Raw genomic sequence first — 27,474 nt, forward strand, 5'->3', positions numbered from 1 at the left:
AACCCCTTTATCATTGCATCCTTAGCATTCCACAGTGTACCTGGGCCATAGTAGGTGCTTATGACAGACATTGACTGTTGTTCCCCAGATCTAATTCCTCCCCATCCTGGACACACAGAGAGGCATTTTCCAGCCTCCTGTGAGTTGAGTATGATTGAATTCTAGCCATTATTTTCAATGTGAGTGGAAGTGACATGTGCCTCTTCTAGGCTTGGCTTGAAAACCCTTCTCTATGCATTCTTCCATGTTGGTATCACATGTGACTTGGGAACCCAAGTAAATCACCAGCAGCCTGAGTTACCAAAAAGTTATGTAGAGCCACACCTTTCTCCCACCAACCTATATTTGCACCAGTTTAATAGATGAAAACTGAATGTGTCAAGTCTCTGAACTTATTTTTGTTGTTCTTAGTTTAGCCTTGTAAATACAACACTGAATAAATAGTTATTGAATAAATAGCTTAGAAACTAATGAAAATAAAACCTGGAAAGTGAGGAACTAAGGTTAGATTGCTATTTATCCTGCCAGAGAAGACATTGGAAGTATGACTTTATCAATTTAATGTAAGGAAGCTTAGATTATTGTTCCTCCTCTCTCTTGGTCATTCAAACCTACCATCTCAATCACTTCTCACATTCATTATTCATTATGCTCAAGTCTCTTCCATATTAAAAGCAACAAGTATAAACCTGCCCAGATCCCGGTTCTCTTTTTTTTCTTAGCCAGATCTCTTAGAGAAGTTATCTATAACTTATCTCCATGTATTCATCTTTTATCTAACTCTTTCATTCCTCCAGTATAACTTTAGCCTCAAACTACCAAAGAGCATTTACTATCATCATTAACTATCTCTATGTATCTAATATTTTAAGTCCTTATCTTCCTTGGCTTCTCAACAACATTCAACACAATTAACCGCTCTCTCTTTCTTGATACATTTTCTTCCTTTGGCCTCCATGGCATCACACTAATGGCTTTCCTCTAATATCATTTAGTACTTCCAAGTTTCCTTTGCCGTATACTTTCTACTCTGCCTTATGAGAGAACATGGTATAAGAGATCCTGGAATCAACCCTTTAATTGTTATGCAGTCATACTTGGGTTGATGGATTTCATTGCCATCTGTATTTCATGACTTAAATTTTATCTCTAGACAGACCATTTGGCTAATCTAGAGTACTGGGCTATAAGTCTAATGGCCTATGTAATCTAGTCATTTGGATGCTTTTAAGGGAGTTCAGGCTCAGAGTGTCCATAATTGAGCTCATAATATTCTTTACCCAACTAAGTTTCTCTATTCATGTTTCATATTTCAGTTAATCACACTACCATTTACCCTGAAGTATTCCAAACTAGCAGTCATGCTTGGCCATTCCTTTTTCTTCTCTTACCCTTCATATTTGATCCAAAATCAAGTTATATATTTTCTACTTATATAAATTTGAGCCCATCATTTTTTTCTTTCTTTTTATCTCTATACCACTGGTCCAAGTTTCCACTAAATTTCATCCCAACTATTTCAATAGCCTTCTAACTGATAAATTTGCATGCCTTATCACTTTAATCTGTTCTCTATAGCACAACATAAAATGCTATTTTTAAAATAAATGTGATCATGTTGAAACCACCCTCATCCACGATTAGCACATTAATAATTTCTCATATTTCCGATTGGTTCTCATTTATGTTTTCATACTGGCCTTGAACCATAGGCTCTTTGCTCTTTGACTTCCAGTCACACTGATTTTCATTCCGTTCCTTCACTGTGCCATGCTTACCCTTATACAAACTCTTTGGAGACAGGGGTTTCTTTTTTTTTTTCTTTTTTTTAATTTATTTTTTATTGGTGTTCAATTTACTAACATACAGAATAACCCCCAGTGCCCGTCACCCATTCACTCCCACCCCCCGCCCTCCTCCCCTTCTACCACCCCTAGTTCGTTTCCCAGAGTTAGCAGTCTTTACGTTCTGTCTCCCTTTCTGATATTTCCCACACATTTCTTCTCTCTTCCCTTATATTCCCTTTCACTATTATTTATATTCCCCAAATGAATGAGAACATATATGTTTGTCCTTCTCCGACTGACTGACTTCACTCAGCATAATACCCTCCAGTTCCATCCACGTTGAAGCAAATGGTGGGTATTTGTCATTTCTAATAGCTGAGTAATATTCCATTGTATACATAAACCACATCTTCTTTATCCATTCATCTTTCGTTGGACACCGAGGCTCCTTCCACAGTTTGGCTATCGTGGCCATTGCTGCTATAAACATTGGGGTGCAGGTGTCCCGGCGTTTCACTGCATCTGTATCTTTGGGGTAAATCCCCAACAGTGCAATTGCTGGGTCGTAGGGCAGGTATATTTTTAACTGTTTGAGGAACCTCCACACAGTTTTCGAGAGTGGCTGCACCAGTTCACATTCCCACCAACAGTGTATGAGGGTTCCCTTTTCTCTGCATCCTCTCCAACATTTGTTGTTTCCTGCCTTGTTAATTTTCCCCATTCTCACTGGTGTGAGGTGGTATCTCATTGTGGTTTTGATTTGTATTTCCCTGATGGCAAGTGATGCAGAGCATTTTCTCATATGCATGTTGGCCATGTCTATGTCTTCCTCTGTGAGATTTCTGTTCATGTCTTTTGCCTATTTCATGATTGGATTGTTTGTTTCTTTGCTGTTGAGTTTAATAAGTTCTTTATAGATCTTGGAAACTAGCCCTTTATCTGATATGTCATTTGCAAATATCTTCTCCCATTCTGTAGGTTGTCTTTGAGTTTTGTTGACTGTATCCTTTGCTGTGCAAAAGCTTCTTATCTTGATGAAGCCCCAATAGTTCATTTTTGCTTTTGTTTCTTTTGCTTTCGTGGATGTATCTTGCAAGAAGTTACTATGGCCGAGTTCAAAAAGGGTGTTGCCTGTGTTCTTCTCTAGGATTTTGATGGAATCTTGTCTCACATTTAGATCTTTCATCCATTTTGAGTTTCTCTTTGTGTATGGTGAAAGAGAGTGGTCCAGTTTTATTCTTCTGCATGTGGATGTCCAATTTTCCCAGCACCATTTATTGAAGAGACTGTCTTTCTTCCAATGGATAGTCTTTCGTCCTTTATCGAATATTAGTTGCCCATAAAGTTCAGGGTCCACTTCTGGATTCTCTATTCTGTTCCACTGATCTATGTGTCTGTTTTTGTGCCAGTACCACACTGTCTTGATGACCACAGCTTTGTAGTACAACCTGAAATATGGCATTGTGATGCCCCCAGATATGGTTTTCTTTTTTAAAATTCCCCTGGCTATTCGGGGTCTTTTCTGATTCCACACAAATCTTAAAATAATTTGTTCTAAAAAAAAAAAAATTAAAATAATTTGTTCTAACTCTCTGAAGAAAGTCCATGGTATTTTGATAGGGATTGCATTAAACGTGTATATTGCCCTGGGTAACATTGACATTTTCACAATATTAATTCTGCCAATCCATGAGCATGGAATATTTTTCCATCTCTTTGTGTCTTCCTCAATTTCTTTCAGAAGTGTTCTATAGTTTTGAGGGTATAGATCCTTTACCTCTTTGGTTAGGTTTATTCCTAGGTATCTTATGCTTTTGGGTGCAATTGTAAAGGGGATTGACTCCTTAATTTAAAGGGGATTGACTCCTTAATTTCTCTTTCTTCAGTCTCATTGTTAGTGTATAGAAATGCCACTGACTTCTGGGCATTGATTTTGTATCCTGCCACTCTACCGAATTGCTGTATGAGTTCTAGCAATCTTGGGGTGGAGACTTTTGGGTTTTCTCTGTAGAATATCATGTCATCAGCGAAGAGGGAGAGTTTGACTTCTTCTTTGCCAATTTGAATGCCTTTAATGTCTTTTTGTTGTCTGATTGCTGAGGCTAGGACTTCCAGTACTATGTTGAATAGCAGTGGTGAGAGTGGACATCCCTGTCTTGTTCCTGATCTTAGGGGAAAGGCTCCCAGTGCTTCCCCATTGAGAATGATATTTGCTGTGGGCTTTTCATAGATGGCTTTTAAGATGTCGAGGAATGTTCCCTCTATCCCTACACTCTGAAGAGTTTTGATCAGGAATGGATGCTGTATTTTGTCAAATGCTTTCTCTGCATCCAATGAGAGGATCATATGGTTCTTGGTTTTTCTCTTGCTGATATGATGAATCACATTGATTGTTTTACGGGTGTTGAACCAGCCTTGTGTCCCAGGGATAAATCCTACTTGGTCATGGTGAATAATTTTCTTAATGTACTGTTGGATCCTATTGGCCAGTATCTTGTTGAGAATTTTTGCATCCATGTTCATCAGGGATATTGGTCTGTAATTCTCCTTTTTGGTGGGGTCTTTGTCTGGTTTTGGAATTAAGGTGATGCTGGCCTCATAGAATGAATTTGGAAGTACTCCATTCTTTCTATCTTTCCAAACAGCTTTAGGAGAATAGGTATGGTTTCTTCTTTAAACGTTTGATAAAATTCCCCGGGGAAGCCATCTGGCCCTGGACTCTTGTGTCTTGGGAGGTTTTTGATGACTGCTTCAATTTCCTCCCTGGTTATTGGCCTGTTAAGGTTTTCTATTTCTTCCTGTTCCAGTTTTGGTAGTTTGTGGCTTTCCAGGAATGCGTCCATTTCTTCTAGATTGCCTAATTTATTGGTGTATAGCTGTTCATAATATGGTTTTAAAATCGTTTGTATTTCCTTGGTGTTGGTAGTGATCTCTCCTTTCTCATTCATGATTTTATTAATTTGAGTCTTCTCTCTCTTCTTTTTAATAAGGCTGGCTAATGGTTTATCTATCTTATTAATTCTTTCAAAGAACCAACTCCTGGTTCTGTTGATCTGTTCCACAGTTCTTCTGGTCTCGATTTCGTTGAGTTCTGCTCGAATCTTTATTAACTCCCTTCTTCTCTTGGGTGTAGGATCTATTTGCTGTTTTTTCTCTAGCTCCTTTATGTGTAAGGTTAGCTTCTGTATTTGAGTTCTTTCCAGTTTTTGAATGGATGCTTGTATTGCGATGTATTTCCCCCTTAGGACTGCTTTTGCTGCGTCCCAAAGATTTTGAACGGTTGTATCTTCATTCTCATTAGTTTCCATGAATCTTTTTAATTCTTTCTTAATTTCCTGGTTGACCCTTTTATCTTTTAGCAGGATGGTCCTTAACCTCCACGTGTTTGAGGTCCTTCCAAACTTCTTCTTGTGATTTAGTTCTAATTTCAAGGCATTATGGTCTGAGAATATGCAGGGGACAATCCCAATCTTTTGGTATCGGTTCAGACCCGATTTGTGACCCAATATGTGGTCTATTCTGGAGAAAGTTCCATGTGCGCTTGAGAAGAATGTGTATTCAGTTGAGTTTGGATGTAAAGTTCTGTAGATATCTGTGAAATCCATCTGGTCCAGTGTATCATTTAAAGCTCTCGTTTCTTTGGAGATGTGCTTAGAAGACCTATCGAGTATAGAAAGAGCTAGATTGAAGTCACCAAGTATAAGTGTATTATTATCTAAGTATTTCTTCACTTTGGTTAATAATTGATTTATATATTTGGCAGCTCCCAGATTCGGGGCATATATATTGAGGATTGTTAAGTCCTCTTGTTGAATAGATCCTTGAAGTATGATATAGTGTCCCTCTTCATCTCTCACTACAGTCTTTGGGGTAAATTTTAGTTTATCTGATATAAGGATGGCTACCCCTGCTTTCTTTTGAGGACCATTCGAATGGTAAATGGTTCTCCAACCTTTTATTTTCAGGCTGTAGGTGTCCTTCTGTCTAAAATGAGTCTCTTGTAGACAGCAAATAGATGGGTCCTGCTTTTTTATCCAGTCTGAAACCCTGCGCCTTTTGATGGGGTCATTAAGCCCGTTCACATTCAGAGTTACTATTGAGAGATATGAGTTTAGTGTCATCATGATATCTATTCAGTCCTTGTTTTTGTGGACTGTTCCACTGAACTTCTTCTTAAAGGGGAATTTTAAGAGTCCCCCTTAAAATTTCTTGCAGAGCTGGTTGGGAGGTCACATATTCTTTCAGTTCCTGCCTGTCTTGGAAGCTCGTTATCTCTCCTTCTATTCTGAATGAGAGCCTTGCTGGATAAAGGATTCTTGGTTGCATGTTCTTCTCATTTAGGACCCTGAATATATCCTGCCAGCCCTTTCTGGCCTGCCAGGTCTCTGTGGAGAGGTCTGATGTTACCCTAATACTCCTCCCCATAAAAGTCAGGGATTTCTTGTCTCTTGCTGCTTTAAGGATCTTCTGTTTATCGTTGGAATTTGCAAGCTTCACTATTAAATGTCGAGGTGTTGAACGGTTTTTATTGATTTTAGGGGGGGATCTCTCTATTTCCTGGATCTGAATGCCTGTTTCCCTTCCCAGGTTAGGAAAGTTTTCAGCTATGATTTGTTCAAATACATATTCTGGACCTCTGTCCCTTTTGGTGCCCTCGGGAACCCCAATTAAATGTAGGTTTTTCTTCCTCAGGCTGTCATTTATTTCCCTTAATCTATCTTCATTGTTTGTCTCTTTTTTCCTCAGTTTCCCTCTTTGCCATCAACTTGTCTTCTATGTCACTCACTCGTTCTTCTATCTCCTTAACCCTCGTCGTTAGGACTTCTAGTTTGGATTGCATCTCATTTAATTGATTTTTAATTTCTGCCTGATTAGCTCTAAATTCTGCAGTCATGAAGTCTCTTGAGTCCTTTATACTTTTTTCTAGAGCCACCAGTAGCTGTATAATAGTGCTTCTGAATTGGCTTTCTGACATTGAATTGTAATCCAGATTTTGTAACTCTGTGGGAGAGAGGACTGTTTCTGATTCTTTCTTTTGAGGTGAGGTTTTCCTTCTAGTCATTTTGCTCAGTGCAGAGTGGCCAAAAGCAAGATGTATTGGGAAAAAGAGAAAAAGAGAGGAGAGAAAGAAGGAAAGAAAAGAGAAAGAGAAAAAAATGGGAAGAAAAAAAAACGAAAAAAAAAAAAAAAGAAAAAGAGAAAGAAAAAGAAAGGAGAAAAAAAGGGGGTGGGGGAAGGAAACAAATTAAAAAGCAAAACAAAACAAAACAAAACAAAAAAAGAACCACGGGGGAGTATCTTCTGATTCTGTGTTCTTTTTTTTTTTTTTTTTTTTTTTTTTTTTTTTTTTATTTTTTTTTATTGGTGTTCAATTTACTAACATACAGAATAACACCCAGTGCCCGTCACCCATTCACTCCCACCCCCCGCCCTCCTCCCCTTCTACCACCCCTAGTTCGTGATTCTGTGTTCTTTAAGTCCCTTGGCTTCTCCTGGAAGTTGTCCGTCTAGCTGATCTTCTGGGGGAGGGGCCTGTTGTGCTGATTTTCAGGTGTTAGCACTTGGGGGAGCTGCTGTGCCCCTGCCTGGTGCAGGGCTCAGTGGGGGTTGTTTACCCCGTGAGGCCGCAGGAGGAACAGCCCCAGTGGCGGGGCAGCTCTGGAAACCTGGATTCAGCTCCGGCAGGAACTCCGTCTGCAGGGCCTGGAGGCTCCGGGGCGGGGCCGCTGATCTGCTCAGCTCGGGGCAGAAGCTTCCTTGCTGTCCTGGGCCCTCCCGGCCTCTGCCTGTCCCGGGGAGGCCGGATCCTGGGCTGTGTCCTGGCGCCCTGTGCTCCGGAGCCTGCGCTGTTGGATTCGCGCTCCCGGGCCGCGCAGCCCCCTCCGCGGAGCTGCCGCCCAAGCCCCTCCGAGCTGCTCCTGGAACCGCGCAGCCCCCTCCGCACGGAGCCTCTTCCTCTGCCCGAGCCCCTCCGAGCTGCTCCCGGGGCCGCGCAGCCCCCTCCGCGGAGCCGCCCCCCGAGCCCCTCCAGCTGCTCCGGGTCCCGCCGTGCGCGCTGCAGCCCTTAGGGAGCTCGGCGCACTCTCCTGGGTGCGCAGTTGCTGTTACTGTCCCGGGGAGCCCGAGGGCATCCCCGCCCTCCTGGGTCCTGCTCCACCTCCCCACGAGCCCCTTTCTGCCCGGGAAGGTCGGTGCAGCTCCTGCTCCTCCGGGACGGGGCTCTCCTGTCCTGGGGACACTCGCCCCGGCCTCAGCCCGGTTCCTCGCGGGGCCCCTCCCCCTTGGAGGCCTTTGTTTCTTTACTTCTTTTCCCCCGTCTTCCTACCTTGATAGAAGCGCGAACTCTTCTCACTGTAGCATTCCAACTGGTCTTCTTTAAATGTCAGGCCGAATTGATAGATTTTCAGGATAATTTGAAGGTTTTCTAGGTAATTTGGTGGAGACAGGTGATTTGGAGACCCTACTCTTCCGCCATCTTGCTCCTCCCCCCGAGACAGGGGTTTCTGTGCCTAATATACCTTTCCCTAAACACTCTCTTTTTTCCTAGTTAACTTCTCTTCAAAATTTGGATATCCCCATAATTACCACTTTTTGAGAAAAGCCAGATACCCTTATTGTGTACTTTCATAGAACTATCCATTAAATAACCCATTTATTTTGTCACTGTGGTCGGTGGAATTTTAACACCCCATGAAAATATCCTGTTCTAGTTCCCAAAACCTTTGAATATGTGAAATATCACTTCTGTGATTGTGTTATTATATGGCATAGCTGACTTTAAGATAGGTGGGCTTGAGCCCACATGGGTCCTTAGAAAAGAAGAGACTTTTCTGCAACTAGCTGGTGACAGAAGAAACAGAGATATTCAAAATACAAGAAGCTGTGATGCATTGTTGATGGTTTGATGATGAAAGGGCTCATATGAGCAGCCTTTAGGAGCTGAGGAAGGGCAATAGATAACAGCTGCACAAACTCAAGGAACTGGCTGGCTTCTACCAACAGCCCAAATGAACATGGAAACAAATTCTTGTCTAGGGCTTCCAAATAAGAACTCAGTTGGCTGACACCTTGATTCTGGCCTTATGGGACTCCCAGTTAGAGAACCTAGCCAAGCCCATCCATATTTCTGACCTGCAGAATGTGAAATAAAAAATGGGTGTTGTTTTAGATACTAAATTACATTTATTTGCATCAATACTTACTCTAATTCCCCAAACCATTGAATATGGTAAAATGCCTCTCCTATGATTGTGTTATGTTAAATGGCACAGTTGAGTTTAATATAGGGAATTTATAGTATTCCTTCCATAAGAATAAAGTTTGATTTTGGTACCTCTGTATTCTCATTACCTAGTAGAGTGCCTGGCACATGGGGGTCACTAAAGAAAAAACTTCTTTTTGTTAATACATAAAAGGCAAAATGCTCCCAAGTTAGATAGCTGGTAAATGTAAGAGACAGGTTTGAGAGATTTTGAATAAGATTTCTTTCTTGACTCTAAAGATTGTGTTCTTAACCACTATAACACATGAGCCTTCTTACCCAGTACAGACACTATTATACTAAGATCTTAAAATACTGAACCTCATACTTTTGGGAGGAGTAGGGGGTGGGTAAGAAGAAAGACACATCCCCTTTTATCTTCACTTTGTAATAAGGTACACTCAAGGGGCTCCTGTGTAGCTCAGCCGGTTAAGTGTCTGACTTGTGATTTTAGCTCAGGTCATGATTTCAAGCCCCACATTGGGCTCAGTGGTCAATACATATTTTCTCTGAGAGACTAGAGGCTCCTTGGAGTAAACATCTCCAGGTTATCTCTTAATTAATCTATTGCCCTTTTCCCCATTCAAATTCATGTATACATTCAAAAGAATTATTAAGTAGCTATTATTCCACAGATGCCACTAGAAACTGAATATATTTTGGCACCTTTGCTTGGGGTTTACAGTCTAGTTAAGTAACTGTTAAGTGACTAGTTAAGTGACAGACTATGGAATATTACATATGTGCATATTTCACATAGTGACACAGTTCAGTGAATAATGTGGAAAAGAGAATTGGGCAGGATTTTCTGAGAAATTAGGTTTCTACTTGACTAATGAGAAGTGAAACTGGAAATATAAGGGGGGGAGATGAGAACATTACAGGCAGAGTAAATGGTGTCTGAGTAGACCCTGAGACCAGATAAGAGCTTAAACTAATAAGTCTTTTTGGCTTAAGTCTTGCTTATATGTCAACACACGTCTCTTTTTTAAGATTTTATTTATTTATTTGATAGAGAGAGTGGCACAGGAGCAGTGGGGAAGAGCTGAAGGAGAGGGAGAAGGAGACTCCCTGCTGAGCAGGGAGCCTGACATGGGGCTCAATCCCAGAACCCAGGATCACAACCCGAGCTGAAGGCAGATGCCCAACTGACTGAGCTCCCCAGGTACTCCTGTCAACACACTTCTATCCTGCAATTCATACTCCTAACTTATTTTATAGTAAAAATATTTAAAAATGATTCATATGTTTTTGGACAAACCAAACTACTCAGCATAGTATGTGCAATTCTGTACAATTCTATACAGTTTGTGCAGCCCAAACCATACCACTTTCATTGTTTCATTTTCTTTCTGGCTTTGTCCCATACCACTCCCTCTTCAAACTCTATGTCACAGTCACACCTATACAGATATAACAAGTGGTAGAGATATAAAGAAGTGCAGGAATGCTTATCTTTACACAAACACATTTACTTCTTTGAAACATGGAGTCTTTTTGTTTTCATTTTGCTCTTTCTTCCTAGGTTTTTCTCTTTTTTACTGAATTCCTATTTTGCCTAGAAAAACCCTAACTTTTTTTTTCAAAATTAAGTAAAAAGTATTCTCTCCTTTGTAGAGGTATATCTGATCTTCCCAGGTAAGTTCTGGCAACTACTATTTGCAGTCCCTCTAATAATCAATTACACAGAACTTTATTACGGTACTTGTATTCCAGTTTTGGATTTACCTGCCTTTGTGTGTTTGTGGAGAGAAAGGATCATGTTTAATATATTTTAAATCTTTAATCCTCAGCACTATTTCCAGTACGAAGTAATGGTAAATGTAAGTTTGCAACATGAATAATCCTGATCATCTTCCCACTAGCCTTGACTAGGAATTTTCAGTACTTGCTGAGGTAGCAGATTCCTGAAAGGTACAGGAAGTTTCTTTTATGGTACCCAGACCCTGCTATATTTCATAGTTTCATCAACCTTGGCCTTACCTCTTTAGCATCCTAATCATGGCCTCCCTGATGGGCTTGGATTTCATACTGTAGATGATGGGGTTGAGCACAGGGGGCACCACCAGGTACACATAGGCAACCAGGGCATGTACAACAGTGGGTAGGTGCCTCCCAAAACGGTGGATCATGGACATAGTAATGACTGGGATGAAGAAGACAAAGACAGCCAGGATATGAGAGACACAGGTGTTGAAGGCCCGGATGCGCTCCCTGGGGGAGGCCAGTCCCAGGACTGTGTGTAGGATGAGAGCATAGGAGAGGATGATGAACAGAGAATCTATGCCACCAGTGGACAGTACCACATAGAGCCCATAGAGGATGTTTATGGTGATGTCAGCACAGGCTCTTCTCATCACATCAGGATGGAAACAGAATGAGTGGGACAAGAGAATCTTGTCAGGGCAGAAGTTCAGACGTTTAAGCAGGAAGGGCACTGGGAAGAGAGACAGGGTAGCACGGGCCACAATGGCCAGCCCAATCCTAATAATGACATTATTGGTGAGGATAGCTGCATAGTGAAGAGGGTTAGAGATGGCCACAAAGCGGTCAAATGACATGGCCAGGAGCACTGATGACTCCACCACAGAGAAGGAGTGGAGGAAGAACATTTGGACCAGGCAGGCATTGAAGCCGATTTGCCGATAATCAAACCAGAGCACAGCCAGGGTGGTGGGCAGTGTGGACAGAGTGAGGCCCACATCAGTGAGGGCCAGCATGGACAGGAAGTAGTACATGGGTTGATGCAAGCTGGGAGTTCTCCTCACAGCCAAGAGAATCAAGCAGTTTCCAGTGAGGGCCACAGTGTACATGGAAGAGAAGGGGATGGAGATCCATCCATGAACAGCCTCCAGCCCTGGGATGCCAATCATCAGGAAGGCATGTGGCTAGAAGAAGGAGATGTTGACATAGGAGTGGGAAGGGAGCATCTTTGGAAAGCAGTTGAGGTCTCCAGAAAGATGTGACCTCTTTAGTCTGGACAGACAGAAAGACAATGACAGGACACTTGTTATTAGGAAGACATTTATTTATGCTCTATAGGTCTTTTCATTAATTATTTCCCACTTTCTCAGCTCTCTGTATTATTAACTGTTCCAGGAATGTACATATGTTAGCTAATATGTCCTCAAACAAATGTAGAATGTAGGGGATACTTTAAATTCCTCATGATTACCAGAAAATAAATGACTGAAATGGACTTAGAATTTAGTTGTTTCTAAATGTAAATTCTATACTGTTTCCACCCTAGCGAGCACTGTCTTCATTACATGAAGTGATGTTTGTTAATACTCTTTAATATGTAAAGCACTTTAAGTACTCATCATCATCAATCATTGTCATCATCACCATCTTTATCTAGATGTGTCCTGATCATTATTGTTATCCCATTGATATTGCATTTTGCAGTATTCTAAGTACCTTCACATAATTATCTCATTGTTGTCTCATAATTACCTTGCTGAAAGAGAAGGGAAATATTTTAGCTAAAGTAAAAAAAGAAAAATTCTGAAGTCCATCTAAAGAAGAAAATACTGCAGCTTTCCCCTGAGCCAGTTATTAGAACTCAAGGTCTTTTTGTGTTTGGAGGGTTTGAATATAAATCCTAGGACATACTCTTTTAATTATGTCCCAGTAATGATAAAGTCCCAGGCTGAAAATTAACATAAGTACTAGGAAAGTTTTGGTAAATGAAGAGACATTTCATTTTCCCCAGGTCATTGAAAACACTTAAATATCTGTGGTTCATCTATGCCTTGTCCAGAGTATTCAGCCTGGGTAATTGGATGTCCTTGTAATCCAGGCTACATGTTGCTTTTCAGGAATAATCCCCTAATTCCATTCATTCAGCAGTCTCCACATCCTTTAGAAATCCAGCCAAACATTTTGTTCAGCTCTCAGCACACCCACCTTGAGGTCTTGACTTGTCCTTGAGTGTGCCTTCCTGTAAATCAGTCAGCAGAGAGACCTGACCTAGCTGTGAGGGCCATAGCCCCAGGGAATATGGACCTGAGATACTTTTCCAAGAGTTAGAATATCCATAGACATCAACTGAAAACATGAATCAAAGACATAAATTTAGTCTCCTTTAGTGTTTAGTAGGATCTGTCCTATTAATGTCACTAATTTTAGTATCTAATACTGAACAAATAAATTTACCAATTATTGAATATCTATTATGTTTCAGATGTTAGACCCCTCACTTATTGTTTGTTTGTAAATAATATCTCTTGGTCTCAAAAGAACCATATAAGTTTGGTGCCCCTGGGTCGTACAGTTGGTTGAGTGTCTGACTTTTGGTTTTTGCTCAGGTGGTGACCTCAGGGTCATGAGATCAAGCCCCATATTGGCTCTGTGCTCAGTCAGTGTGGAATCTACTCAAGATTCTCTCTCCCTCTCCCTTTGCCCCTCCTGCTCATGCTCTCTCTCTTTCAAATAAATAAAATCTTAAAAAAGAACCATATAAGTTAAGTATTATATCTTTTTAATAAATAATATAATAATGATAATATCAAAAAAATAAAACTGGAGGGGAGAGGCTTAATGAGTTCTTATAGGCCATTCAGGAAATGAGTCCAAAGTCAGGACTGTTTGGCTTATACACTTTCAGTGGTTTTACATTGCTTGTATTGGCCATGAGTTGTCCTACATGGTGGAGATTTATAAAGTGTGGGGCAGGTTGGACCAGATTATTTGGAAGAGCTTGTTCTCTTCTGATGTTTCATGGTTACATGTTTTGGAGCCCTGCAAATAAAGCACTTTCTTATTTCTCACAAAATCTACAAAATCATTCTTTTACTCCTCATTGTGACCCTTTGTGTCCTTCTTATAAAGCCCTTTGCCTCTTATTTTGCTAATTATTTCTTTATTCCTGCTTTTATTTCTGCTAATCTAAGTCACATTTCTTCAAAATTCTCATTAAGTCTCATTGTTCTGATTTTGATGATTTCAAAGTTAATGTCTTCTTTTCAAATTTTATTTTTAAAAATTTTTCAAGGATAATCAATAAATGAATAAGAAAATGAATAACTGAGTGAAGGTTCCTTAATTTTATAATTCAGTTCTCCTTTACCCAAAACCTTAATACAGCACCTCTTATGTGCATATATTCATAATTTATACTATATGATTTATATATAGTAAAGATACATGACTCCTTTAGATTAATGCAATTAGTATCTACTTTTATACTACTATTTTAGGATCAATCCAGGAAATACTCTTTGTCATTGGTAGCTTAAATCAGAATAGAGGATGAATTCTGTGCTCTCTCTTTAATTTGAAGGAATCTGAGAATTAATTATATCTAAGAATAATATCACCATTCTCTCTCTTGTTTTATCCTGCGTTGATCTATCTAATACTGAGTAAGTGGCAAATCCTCCATTTTATTGTAGAAATTGCCTTGTCTGCTCATTGATATGTGTGGGTCCTATGCTACTCTGGGAATTTATGTGATCTATTGCTCTTGACTGTGGTGGAAGTATCCAAATGCTAAATTAAACAATATTACAAGAAGCCTAGAGCTCACAAGGGAAAATTAGAGGGTACTATTTAAGACAAGTTGCCAAAAATTAAGGACAATACTTAAACAGTCAAGCCAATTTCACCCTTTCTATCCCTTTTCATGTTTTGGGAATATTATAGTTTTATGAAGAGCCTGACATTGAGAAGGGATTCTCTGTGGTGAAAGGACAGATTTTGGCAGCCCAGGTGGCTCAGCAGTTTACCACCACCATCAGCCCAGGGCCTGATCCTGGAGACCTGGAATCGAGTCCTGTGTCAGGCTCCCTGCATAGATCCTACTTCTCCCTCTGCCTGTGTCTCTGCCTCTCTCTCTTTCTCTCTCTCTCTCTGTCTCTCATGAATAAATAAATAAAATCTTAAAAAAAAGGACAGTTTTTTTTTTCCTGCTCATTTTAGTAGCCAGGTTGGATTGACATGTTTTGTGGCTCTCATGAAGTCCAAAAACATTATATTAAATTACTTAAACCTGGAATTCACACTGGGTTTGGTCTTCTGTTATTATCTCCAGGACATCAAAGGGTCAAAGATACTACAAATTATAGCTCTCCCTTAAGGAAATAAATAATTTCTGTTTGAACACTTTGGGATTCTGTGAACTTGTTACTGGGTGTGTCTGGGAAAGTCAAGTTGCCAGAAAACAAAGGGCTGAATCCACCATGCTTTCTTAACCCAAAGCCAAGTCCATTCCTTTTTTTTCCCCCACAAAAAAGAAATGACAATCATGTGATGTGAGGGAGGTGCTATGTAATGCTATGCTGTAATGATTTTGCAATATATACACCTAGTGCTTTTCTAAAAGGCTCTTACTCAGAAGATTTTGAAGGTCAATCTTATAAGGAGAGTTGGGACACCAAGCAAACATTGAGATCACCTGCAGGATGCTCTCTGGGATAGGATTTTAATATACTGTTATGCTGTTGCCCTACTTAGAGAAGCAAAAGGATACAAATCTGCTTGGACACTGAGTCTGGGTTTCTTTTTTCTTTTCTTTTCTTTTCTTTTCTTTTCTTTTCTTTTCTTTTCTTTTCTTTTCTTTTCTTTCTTTCTTTTCTTTTCTTTTCTTTTCTTTTCTTTTCTTTTCTTTTCTTTTCTTTTCTTTCTTCTTTCTTTCTTTCTTTCTTTCTTTCTTTCTTTCTTTCTTTCTTTCTTTCTTTCTTTCTTTTTTAGAAATTTTCTTAGTCCTTTTTTTAAAGATTTTATTTATTTATTCATGAGAGCCATGGAGAGAGAGGCAGAAACATAGGCAGAGGAAGAAGCAGGCTCCCTGCAGGAAGCCTGAAGTGGGACTTTATCCCAGGACCCCAGGATCACACCCTGAGCTGAAGGCAGACACTCAACCACAGAGCCACCCAGGTGCCCCAAGTCTGGGTTTCTGAATAATTATCTGAATCAGGAAATTTCTGTGCTTTAGGAAAATAGCCACTTACATTTTCTTTGCATTATCTAGGGATGTAGATGTGCTGTCTTTGGAAGTCCTGGCCTCCTTCCTTTCTTTCCTGCTTCTGACATCTGTTCACCCGCATCCCATTGACTCCTCCTCTTGGCAGCAGCTGATGAAAGGGGATCTTACACTAATTAACCAGGCCCCTATCCTTCTAAATAGTGTATAAGGGATTGTATCTAGGGCCTAACATACTCACCTTACTTGTTACAGCCTTCTCTACCTCTCCAGATCCTTAAGAAGCCCAGGCAAACTCTGCAAGTAAGATACTCCCTTTATACCACTGGCTAGATGCCTTAGTGAGTTGCTACTCTCCAGGGATGTCCAAGCCACAGCCACAGAGAATAATAGTCTGTGCTTACTTTTTCCCAGGCAATAGAAAATGTATGGGGATATATGTGTTGATAGAGAGTTATAAGGCAAGTGAGATATTTGAGTAACTGAATTGTGGAGGAGAGGTTTAGAATCATCATCATCTCTAGGTTTAGCCATTCTTTACCACAATCTGCAGGAAGTTTTATTTGGCATTTCAATTTTCCCCTTTACTTACTGTGCTCTTTAATGATATTAAACCAGGCATCTGGAGTCACATTGAATGCTTTCTGGCCTCTCCAAGTAGTACCTTTCAGAGACTCAGGGTTCATTGTATCTCCCTCCACTCTGTCTGTGGCCCCTAGGGTTGTTCATGCAGGTTAAGTACCTTTACTTCCTGTCTATTCTTCATGTAACATCATTGTTAAAGCCCCATTCTGTTGCACAGCAAATGTGTATCAAGTGACCTGAGATGATAGATGGGAAATAAATGGCCCAAGGCAGAGAGAGAGAGAGAGAGAGAGAGAGAGAGAGAGAGAGAGATGAATGGGAGCACCAATGTTTACTGGGAGCTTCTGCATCTCTATTTTTATGTTTTTAAAGATACAGAATGTCTTCCAACCTAGGAAATTTTCTTTGCTATCTTTTTTTCTAATAGAGTGAAGTAAATTGAAAACATGAAGAGGCCACAGATCTGAAATGCAAAAGTATCTGTGTGTATGTATGTGCATAGCTGGTTTATTGAGGTATAATTGATGTGCAAAAAATGGCACTTAATGTATGCAGTTTAATGAATTTGGACATATGCATACATTCATAAATTTATCATTACAATCAAGGTAATAGACATATCCATCAACTCCAAAAGTTTCCTTGTTAAAAATGATAGGATTTCCTTTTTTTTTTAAGGCTAACTACTATTCTACAATATGTATATACTACATTGTCTTTATCATTCATCTTTTGATGAACATTTGGATTGTTGGATCTTGGCTATGGTGAATAATGCTGCAATGAAAATGGGAGCACTGGGTATGTAAGAAGTGTATCTCGACATAAAAAAAGATATACATGACAAACCCACAGCTAACATCATACTCAACAATGAAAAACTAAAAGATTTTTTTCCTTTAAGATCAGGAACAAGGCAATGATACCTATTCTTTCCACTTTTTTAAACACAGAACTAAAAGTCCTAACAAGAACAATTAAACAACAAAAAGAAATAAAAGCATCCAAAAAAAAAAAAAAAGAAATAAAAGCATTCAGATTGTAATGTAAGAAGTAAAATTATTCTTCCTTGGAGGCAACATGATCTTATATATAGAAAACTCCCAAAATGCCATTAAAAAACTGTTAGAACTAATAAAACAATTTAGAAATTACAGGAAACAAAATCAATATTCAAAAATCAGTTGTGTTTCTATATACAAACAGTGAACAATCCAAAAAAGAAATTAATAAAACAATCCCATTTACAGTAACATCCAAAAGAATAGTACTTAGATGGGGTGCCTGGGTAGCTCAATTGGTTAAGCCACTAACTTTGGTTTAGGTCATGATCTCAAGGTCCTGGGATTAAGCCCCACATAAAGCCTCATGTTGAGCTCTGTGCTCAGCAGGGAATCTGCTTGTCCCTTTCCCTCTCCCTTTGCCCCTCCCCTGCCCTCCCTCAAATAAATAAATTAAATCTTTAGAAAAAATAAAAGGGGCCTCTAGGTGGTGCAGTCAGTTGAGTGTCTGACACTTGGTTTTAGCTTAGGTTGTGATCTTAGGGTCTTGAGATTGGGCCCCATGATGGGCTCCATGCTCAGTGCAGAGTCTGCTTCAGACTCTCTCTCTCTCTCTGACCCTCCCTGCTGTGTTCTCTCTTTCTCTAAAATTAATCAATAAATCTTAAAAAAAAAAAAGAATAAAATACTTAAGAGTAAACTTAACCAAGGAGGTGAGACTTATACTCAAAAAACTAAATTATTGATGAAAGAAATTAAGACCCAAATAAATGAAAAGACATTGCATGTTCCTGAGTTGAAAGATTTAATATTATCAAAATATTCATCTTACCCAAAGTGATCTGTGAATTCAGTGCAATTCCTATGAAAATCTCAATGGCATTTTTTTATAGAAATAGGAAAAAATAATCCTAAAATTCATATGGAACTACAAGAGACCCAAAATAGTCAAAGCAGTCTGAGATAGAAGAACAAGGGTGGAGGCATCACATTTCCTGATTTCAAAATACTTTGTAAATCTACAGTAATTTAAAACAGTATTGGTACTTGGCACCTGGCTGGCTCAGTTGGTAGAACATGCAACTCTTGATCTCAGGGTCATGAGTTTGAACCTCATGCTAGGTGCAGAGATTATTTTAAAAATTAAAAAAAATCAGTATGGTACTGGTATAAAAACTGATATTTGGGATAGAGAACCCAGAAATTAATGACATACCTACAGTCATCTGATTTTTGATAAGAGTCCCAAAAATATGCAATGGAGAAAAGACAGTTTCCTTAATAAATGCTTGGCAAAACTGGGTATCCTCATGCAAATGAATGATGTCATATTCTTATCTTATACCATATACAAAAAACAGACTTGAAATTATGAAACTCCTAGAAGAAAACAGAGAAGAATCTTGATGACATTGAACTTGGCAATATTTTATTAGATATAGCACCAAAAACACAATCAATAAAGGCAAAATTAGATAAGTATGTCTACATCAAACTAAAAAGTTAATGCGCAGCAAAGGAAACAACAGAGTAAAAAGGCAGAAAGTATTTGTAAACCATGTACCTGCTAGAGGATTAATATAAAAATATATATAAGGAGCTCTTAAAACTCAGTAGCAAAAAACCAAATAACCTGATTAAAAAATGTGCAAAGGAATTGAATACACATTTCTCCAAAAACATAAAAATAGCCAACAGGTATATGAAAGATGTTCAACATCATTAATTATTAGCAAAACGCAAATCAAAAATAACCCAAAGTGATCTCATGGTTTCCAAAACCATGATGAGATACCATCACATAATATTTAAGGTAGTTATCATCCAAAAAAAGAGAAAGAAAAAACAAATGATAACAAATATTGATAAGGATGTGGACAAATTGGAGCCTTTGTGCACTGTTGGCAGTAATGTAAACTGGTATAGCCTCTATGGAAAACAGTATGCAGGTCTTCAAAAAATTAGAAGTAGAACTACTGTATCATCCAGTAATTCAACTTCTGGATGTACATCCAAAAGAATTAATATCAGGATTCAAAGAGATATTTACAGAAGCATCTTAAGAGAACATTTATATTTCCAAACATTGGCCTCCAAATCCTACTTCAACTTGACAACTCCCTCAATTTTCTGCCAGTGTGCCTGCCAGTGAAGAAAGTGCCTGCCTCAGTGGTCCCTTGGGATGACTTTGGAATGAAAGTGTGTCTATCCCAGAGACATTGAAATTTAAGAGCTGAGGCAAAATAGCGATGCATAGCTAAAGCTTAGTCTCTGATATTATAATCTCCGGCAACCAAGAAGGCCAGGGGAAAGCCATTTTTGAGCAAGAAGAAGCCCTTTATGAGCATAGGATGCCCATTTGCTCCACAGCTGTGAAGAACTAAATCTATAGCTTCCATTGCTTGGAGGGTGGTGTGAACTTAGTAACTAGTTATTAAATAAACATCAGGATATTTGTTCAGGAATTTTGATTTATACATAGATTTATTCAAATAATGTCCCTGAAGCAATGTCTGGGCCAGTCCCTTTTATAGGTAATGAAGGCATTCGGTGTGAATGAGTCAATCAGTAATTGCCTTCTAGGAACAGGAATAGATCAGTACAAAAGATGATTTCAATAGCAAGTGATAAATTCTCTGAAAGAGGTGTGTGCCAGCTTCAAAGAGCTTGGAAGAGAGATTAAGGAATAAAACACAGAAGACAGAATCTTTTTTTAAAAGATTTTATTTATTTATTTATTAATGAAAGAGAGAGAAAAAGGCAGAGATACAGGCAGAGGGAGAAGCAGGCTCCGTGCAAGGAGCCCGATGTGGGACTCGATCCTGGGACTCCAGGATCACACCCTGGGCTGAAGGCAGGTGCTAAACTGCTGAGCCACCCAGGGATCCCAGAAGACAGAATCTTTAATCTCTTCCTGGAAGGATAGAGTGTTCCAGTTAAGATGGAGAAAGTAGTATTGACCACTACAGCAGTAGATGAAGCTGGGAGATCCACTCCCCAGGGCTGTATAGTTATACATTCATCCTCTGTTGCCTACATTTGCACGTAAACTGGGGGAGCAGTGCTAGGATCTGCACCCAGAGATCTTTGTTTCTGACCAGACCTATAAGCTTTGTGCTACCTTCCTTTACTATCTTCTTTCCTTCATTCATTCACTAGAACATTATTTATTAAGCAATGTGTTTTTATGTGCCAGGCCTGAGTTAAGCATTGAGAACACAGAAATAGATAGAACATCATCACTGTTCCCTAGCTTCAAGGATTTCAAAGTCTCATATGCAATTATTTATAATTACAGTATAGTGTATTAAGTACTGCAATTGAAGGAAACACAAGGTACTTAGGGATCACTGTGAAAGCAAACTCCTTACTTGGCTTGGGATGGGAATGGGCAAAATCCCAATTCAAGTCTTAGTGGAAGGTATATTCTAACCAAGAAGAAATATAACTATTTTCCTTCCTTTGCATTCTGATTCTGCATTCTTGACACCAACAGATTAGCATGCCCATGCTTAGTTTTAGGATCTCTCTCAGCATTCATTTAATAATTACTTGAGAGACTAAACTATCTTTCTTGAGGTTATAGGATCAGGGGGTTGGGGTTCACTTGCTTTCTCCCTCCACACCGTCTCAGACATGTATGCACACACACACAAACACACACACACCACATAGTTACACACTTTTTCTGCAGAAAAAGTAGATCGTAAACATTATAGTGTTACTCCAATAAAAATATATAAAAAATAAAAAGTAAATATTAACCATTCATCTTCTAAAAATAGGTCCTCCTACATAATCACAAAACTATTTTCAAATCTAAGCAAATTGTGCTAACCTAATAATGTTATCAATATATAATACATATTTAGATTTCACAATTTGTTCCTAATAATGACTGGTTAGTGCTAGTATTTGGTTGTAATGTCCCTTTAATCTCCTTTAATTTAGATTAATTACCCAACACTGTTTTTGTAAAATTGCATTTTTAAAGATACTGGGCCAGTGTGTGTGTGTGTGTGTGTGTGTGTGTGTGTGTGTGTGTGTGGTGGTAGCCATATTCAAGATTTTTCTATTACTTTCTCATGATTAGATTCAAGTTGAACATTTTTTAAAAGATTTTATTTATTTATTCATGAGAGACACAGGGAGAGAGAGAGAGAGAGAGAGAGAAAGAGAGAGAGAGAGAGAGAGGCAGAGACACAGGCAGAGGGAGAAGCAGGCTCCATGTAGGGAGCCTGACTTGGGACTTGATCCCAGGTCTCTAGGATCAGGCCCTTGGGCTGAAGGCAGCACTAAACCACTGAGCCACCCAGGCTGCCCCAGGTTGAACATTTTGATAAGAATTTTACATATGTGATTTTTGTGTCCTTATTTTCAAATCAGAAAGTACATAAGGTCAAATTCTTATTATTGGTTAAGCTAAATTTGATCATTTGCTTCAGGTGGCAATTGGAGGTCTCTTTATTGTAAAGGCATATTCATCCTTTTCTATTTAGTAAATGGTATGTACAGTGATACTTTCAGACTGTTTGAATATTATTTTCCAATACTTTTAAGGCTTTGTTGGTTATCTTAAAATTACATTAAAAACTACAGAAAAGTAATTTTTTAAATCTATCAATACTTTCTAAAGAAGAGTTCTTTTTTCCTTTTTTCCCTCTTTGTTTAGAATATCACTATGAACTCACACTTTCTTTAAAAATTCAATTTGTTACAACTGTTTGCTGTCAAAATTATTTTTAATGTTCTGTTTGATCCATCTGTAGCCACTAGCCACTGGTAGCCCTTTCAAATGAGATTCTGTGTATTCTTTTTAAGTGAACTTACTGTCTTTGTGTTCTATATTGCTTTGGATCATAAGCTATTCCACTATCATTTTATGTTTTTTCTGGTTCGTACCTAGAATTAGCCATTGCTCAAAGGATTTTAGGTTATTTGTGGTGGGGAATGGTATGTAAAAACCAATACATAGGCCCTAGCTTTGCTCATTGCTTCCAGCACTTTCAGAGGACAGAGAAGAGAAATATAGAGATAAAATTTTAAAGAATACATTTAGTTTTTCCCATTATCGACTTAACTCTAGCTTCCACTCTTTTTTTTTCCCTAGACTCTTAAAAATCTCTTAAATGCTTTCCTTGTATTCTTTTTCTCCACTTTCACCTTTCAAACTTGTAGCACATAGTTAAACCTATGTAACCTTTTACAAAGCAATAGGCTTTCCATGACTGAGTCTTAAATAAGGAATGAGGGCAGATATTTCCATGAGGTCTGAAAGGCCCCTAGAAGCACAAGGAATGTTCATCATTTCTATCTCATCTCCTGTCGATCTCCCTCCAACATACACACTGATTATGCTGAGCCACATCTGCCTGACTGCTCACCTTTCCACAAACACACCAGATAATTCCACATCTTAGTGTTTTGTTTTTGTTTTAAAGATTTATTTATTTATTTTAGAGGAGGGGTGGAAGGGGCAGAGGGTGAGGGAGAAGGAAAGAGAGAATCCCAAGCAGACTCTGCTGGTATGGAACCTACCATGGGCTTGATCTCACGACCCTGAGATCATGACCTGAGCTGAAATCATGAGTTGGATGCTAACTAACTGAGCCACCCAGGTGCCTCACACTTCATTGTTTCTGTTTTTTACATTCTTTTACCTTTATTAAGTTTGCCTTCCCCTTGCCCACCTTTTCTGTGACAAACTCCTACTCACCTTTCAGCCTCCTTCTTCCCTGACTTTTTTCTCATTTCCTCTTGATGAGACAGGAAACCCTCTTCCAGGTTTCTATAGCACTTTGTGTATATCTATCATAATCTCATTACACTTAATTATAATTGTGTATTTAGAAGTTTATGTCCTATAGTGGAGGGACAAGATCATGTATAATTCATTTTACTATCTCTAGTAATGAGCACAGACTCTCTCACACAGGTAAATACTGAATTAAAAAGATGTACATGAGTGCAGGAAAGAATCAAGACTATTTGCCGCTGGGACACCTGGGTGGCTCAGTGGTTGAGCATCTGCCTTTGGCTCAAAGTGTGATCCCAGGACCCTGGGATTGAGTTCCACATAAGACTCCTTGCAGCAAGCCTGCTTCTCCCTCTGCCCATGTCTCTGCCTCTCTCTCTCCATGTCTCTTATGAATAAATAAATAAAATTTTGAAAAAAAAAAAGAAGACTGCCACCCATCAGTCTGAGGGGATCTATTTGCTTGTCATACTCTTGATAATGTGTCTTGGTCAGGTATCTGAGTAAGGGCTTTCTGGACATAAGACTGGCTATGTTTTTCCTCAGATTCTGTGGTTATTTCTTGGTTTCATCAGCCTTTCCTCTTCTTTCTCAGCAGTCTGAGCATAGCCTCCCTAATGGGCTTGGATTTCACACTGTAGATGATGGGGTTGAGCACAGGGGGCACCACCAGGTACACATAGGCAACCAGAGCATGTACAATGTGAGGCAGGTGCCTCCCAAAACGGTGGATCATTGACACTCCTATGACTGGGATGTAGAAAATCAGAACAGCTAATATATGAGACACACATGTGTTGAGGGCTCGGACACGCTCCCTGGGAGAGGCCAGACCCATCACTGTATGAAGAATAAGGGTATAGGACAGGACAATAAACAAAGAGTCTACACCTACTGTGGATAAAACTACATATAGCCCATAAAGGATGTTGACAGTAATGTCAGCACAAGCCCGTTTCATGACATCTGCATGGAAACAGAAGGAATGGGACAGGAGGATCTTGTCAGGGCAAAAGTTCAGTCGCTTCAATAAGAAGGGCCCTGGAAAGAGGGATACAGTGGCTCTAGCCATAATGGCCAGCCCAATCCTAATAATGACATTATTGGTGAGGGTAGCTGCATAGCGAAGAGGGTTAGAGATGGCCACAAAGCGGTCAAATGACATGGCCAGGAGCACTGATGACTCCACCACAGAGAAGGAGTGGAGGAAGAACATCTGAACCAGGCAGGCATTGAAGCCTATGTGCCGATAATCAAACCAGAGCACAGCCAGGGTGGTTGGCAGTGTGGACAGAGTGAGGCCCACATCAGTGAGGGCCAGCATGGACAGGAAGTAGTACATGGGCTGGTGCAAGCTGGGAGTTCTCCTCACAGCCAAGAGAATCAGGCAGTTTCCAGTGAGGGCCACAGTGTACATGAAAGAGAAGGGGATGGAGATCCATCCATGAACAGCCTCCAGCCCTGGGATGCCAATCATCAGGAAGGCATGTGGCTGGAAGAAGGAGATGTTGACATAGGAGTGGGAAAGGAGCATCTTTGGAAAGCAGTTGAGGTCTCCAGAAGGACGTGACCTCTTCAATCTGGGAAGAAAAATAAGGATAAAATCATTGGAAAATATACCAGCTCTGATATTAGGTGACATTGGTTCCTACATATTAGAAAATATGAAATGTGAAGGGATTTAGAAATGTATTCATCTAAAGGCCAATTAGAGAATAACTATAATTTAAATCTGTTGACAAGTGTCATTTTATAGTGTAAAACACTGATTTCTTCATGTATTGAAGAAAGCAGAGCTTTCTTTAAGAATATGTGATGATCCTAAAAGGTCTCATCAGAAATGCTGTAGAAACATGGTCTCATGGAAATAAATTGCAAACATGTGGTGGAAGCCTGAAGGCTTGACAGCATGAGCTTGTTATCTTTATTTTCTTGAATTCACCTTCAAAATTCCCAGATAAACAAGTAAATAAATAAATAACCCTCTAAAGATAGGTCAATAACAAATGACATAAGGGGAAAAGCTACTGAAATACCTTTTAGCAAAGATTAAAAAAAAAACACTAAAAATAAATCTGTGAGCTAAAATGGCTTTTAATATGAACCCTGGGTATACAGTTATGCTATTGCTAGCCAGTAATCAGCTCAATCTGAAGGTAAGAGTGGCCTTTTGTTTCCTTTGGGGGAGGTGAATTGCTTTTAGAATTGGGTTTTTAAAACAGATTGCACATATTCTAGTAGAGTATTTTAAAAGAGAATATAATGAAATAAATTTTTGACAGTGTCAGTTTTGTCATCCTCTATTTCTTCTTTCTCAGACACTATTTTGAACAAATATTAATCTGTGGTAGAGCTCACCACATTCAAAGATGAGTAGCAGAAAAATTCCAACATAGAATTTGTGCAGACATGTTATGTCAAATTAAAAGGGTTAAAACTTGTTATAGATATGTGAAAATACTCTTTGAGATAAGGAATTATTGGGATGTCTGGGTGGCTTAGTGATTGAGGGTCTGCCTTTGGCTCAGGGTGTGATCCGGGGGTCCTGGGATCAAGTCCCACATCAGGCTCTGGGCAGGGAGCCTGCTTCTCCCTCTGCCTATGTCTCTGCCTCTCTCTTTATGTCTGTCATGAATAAGTAAATAAAATCTTTAAAAAGAGAGAGAGATAAGGAATTATTAAGGAAGAAGAGGAAAATTCTGGGTAAAAATTTTGTAAATAAATAAATGAAAGAAATCATGAACCAAACTAAAATTTTTGGTATTAGGGTATAAAAATGACTTGATAATAAAAAGAAAACAAATATCAAAATGGTAAACCAAAGAAAATAACAAGAGAAAAATAATAAAAGCTAGTATAAAATAGAGAATACTTTTATTACAAAAGGACTACTGTTTAAAACACTCAGAGAATAGAACTGAGAATAATGAACTAAAATGAAGACAATGATAAAAGTAATTAGACTATAATAGAGCTGGATGACGGGCACTGAGGAGGGCTCTTGATGGGATGAGCCCTTGGTGTTATACTATATGTTGGCAAATTGAATTTAAATAAAAAGAATAGACATGTAAAACAGTGGAATTTTAAATATAATAGATATTCCCGAAGAAAAGTAAAATAAAAACAAAAACCAGAAAGATCTTAAAATATAAAGTTTTTTTTTCTGAAAAATGAAAGAAAACCTGTCTACATTTAAGTGCTTGTCATATACTAAGAAATAAATACTAATAAGCAAATTTAGAGTATTTAGGTATGATAATTATATTGCAAGGATAAGCAAACCTATACAAGTGTTCTGATAAAAGTAATAAATCTTAAAATGAAAAAAAGTCACTTATTCTAGAATCTTTTAAGACCACTAGACCACAAAAAATGGATCAGTGTGTATGGAGAGTTGCAGAAAACTATAGGGCACATCATTTGAGTCGTTATTTTAATGCATTTGGGAAGCAAAACTTTAAGGGTAGGAATAGAGGATATGTAAATTCAAACAAGTTAGTTAAAATGCTATAATCATAAATTTGAGAGTATCAATTTGGGAATATCAGAATAAACTCAAGAAATATTTCTCCTTTAAATAATACATATCTCTTAGCTTTATTTATAGAAAATACCTACAAACCAGAACAATTCAGTAGCAAGGAACACACCTAATGCTTAGATGTGGTCTCTAAATATCTTTTTCCCCAATTTCAGGTATCCTTTCATAAATGGCTGTTAAGTCTTCCACTGGAAATATACCAAATGACCTTAGATATCTTTTAATAATAGAAAACAGGGAACCAAAGACAACGGAGATTATTTTTAAAAGACAAGTCAACTCAGAGAGGCTTCCACTTTCCAAATATGGGTCAACGAAGCATCAGTGAGAATAATAACTGGTACAGATGGAAACACATTGAGAGAGAGAGAATGTGTGTGTTTGTGTGTGTGTGTGTGTGTGTGTGTAAAAATGAGGTCAGCAAGGCTAGGCATTCAGTATTCAGTATTCAGTATTCTGAAAACTGGCAAATAACCTACTTTTCTATTCAGTATTCAGTATTCAGTATTCTGAAAACTGGCAAATAACCTACTTTTCTTCTACATGAAGTTAAGAAAGGAACTGATGGAGGAAAGTTTCTTTTTACAGAAGTATTCCAACTAGTAAGAAGTAATAG

At 38.8% G+C, this 27,474-nt stretch overlaps 2 protein-coding genes, 1 long non-coding RNA gene and 1 pseudogene across 3 annotated transcripts in view; 1 reads left to right on the forward strand and 3 right to left on the reverse strand.

The window, feature by feature from the left end:
• Positions 1-27,474, forward strand: part of LOC111091538 — a 91,840-nt gene that overhangs the window by 49,942 nt on the left and 14,424 nt on the right. The window lies entirely within an intron of this gene.
• OR51A21 (olfactory receptor family 51 subfamily A member 21) lies at positions 11,016-11,978 on the reverse strand. Its single transcript, NM_001389102.1, is given in 1 exon segment — positions 11,016-11,978. A coding segment is annotated over 1 exon segment (963 nt).
• On the reverse strand, positions 11,414-11,998 carry cOR51A20P (cOR51A20P olfactory receptor family 51 subfamily A pseudogene; annotated as a pseudogene).
• OR51A25 (olfactory receptor family 51 subfamily A member 25) lies at positions 23,886-24,848 on the reverse strand. The gene has a single exon (XM_038568842.1). The coding sequence runs from the start codon at positions 24,846-24,848 to the stop codon at positions 23,886-23,888; it is 963 nt and encodes a 320-aa protein (XP_038424770.1).

This window comes from Canis lupus, chromosome 21 (genome assembly GCF_011100685.1).
Source record: "Canis lupus familiaris isolate Mischka breed German Shepherd chromosome 21, alternate assembly UU_Cfam_GSD_1.0, whole genome shotgun sequence".
Classification (NCBI taxonomy): domain Eukaryota; kingdom Metazoa; phylum Chordata; class Mammalia; order Carnivora; family Canidae; genus Canis; species Canis lupus.

Coding starts and splice junctions, on each gene's coding strand:
- OR51A25 (XM_038568842.1), bottom strand. CDS start 24,848: ATGCTCCTTTCCCACTCCTATGTCAACATCTCCTTCTTCCAGCCACAT.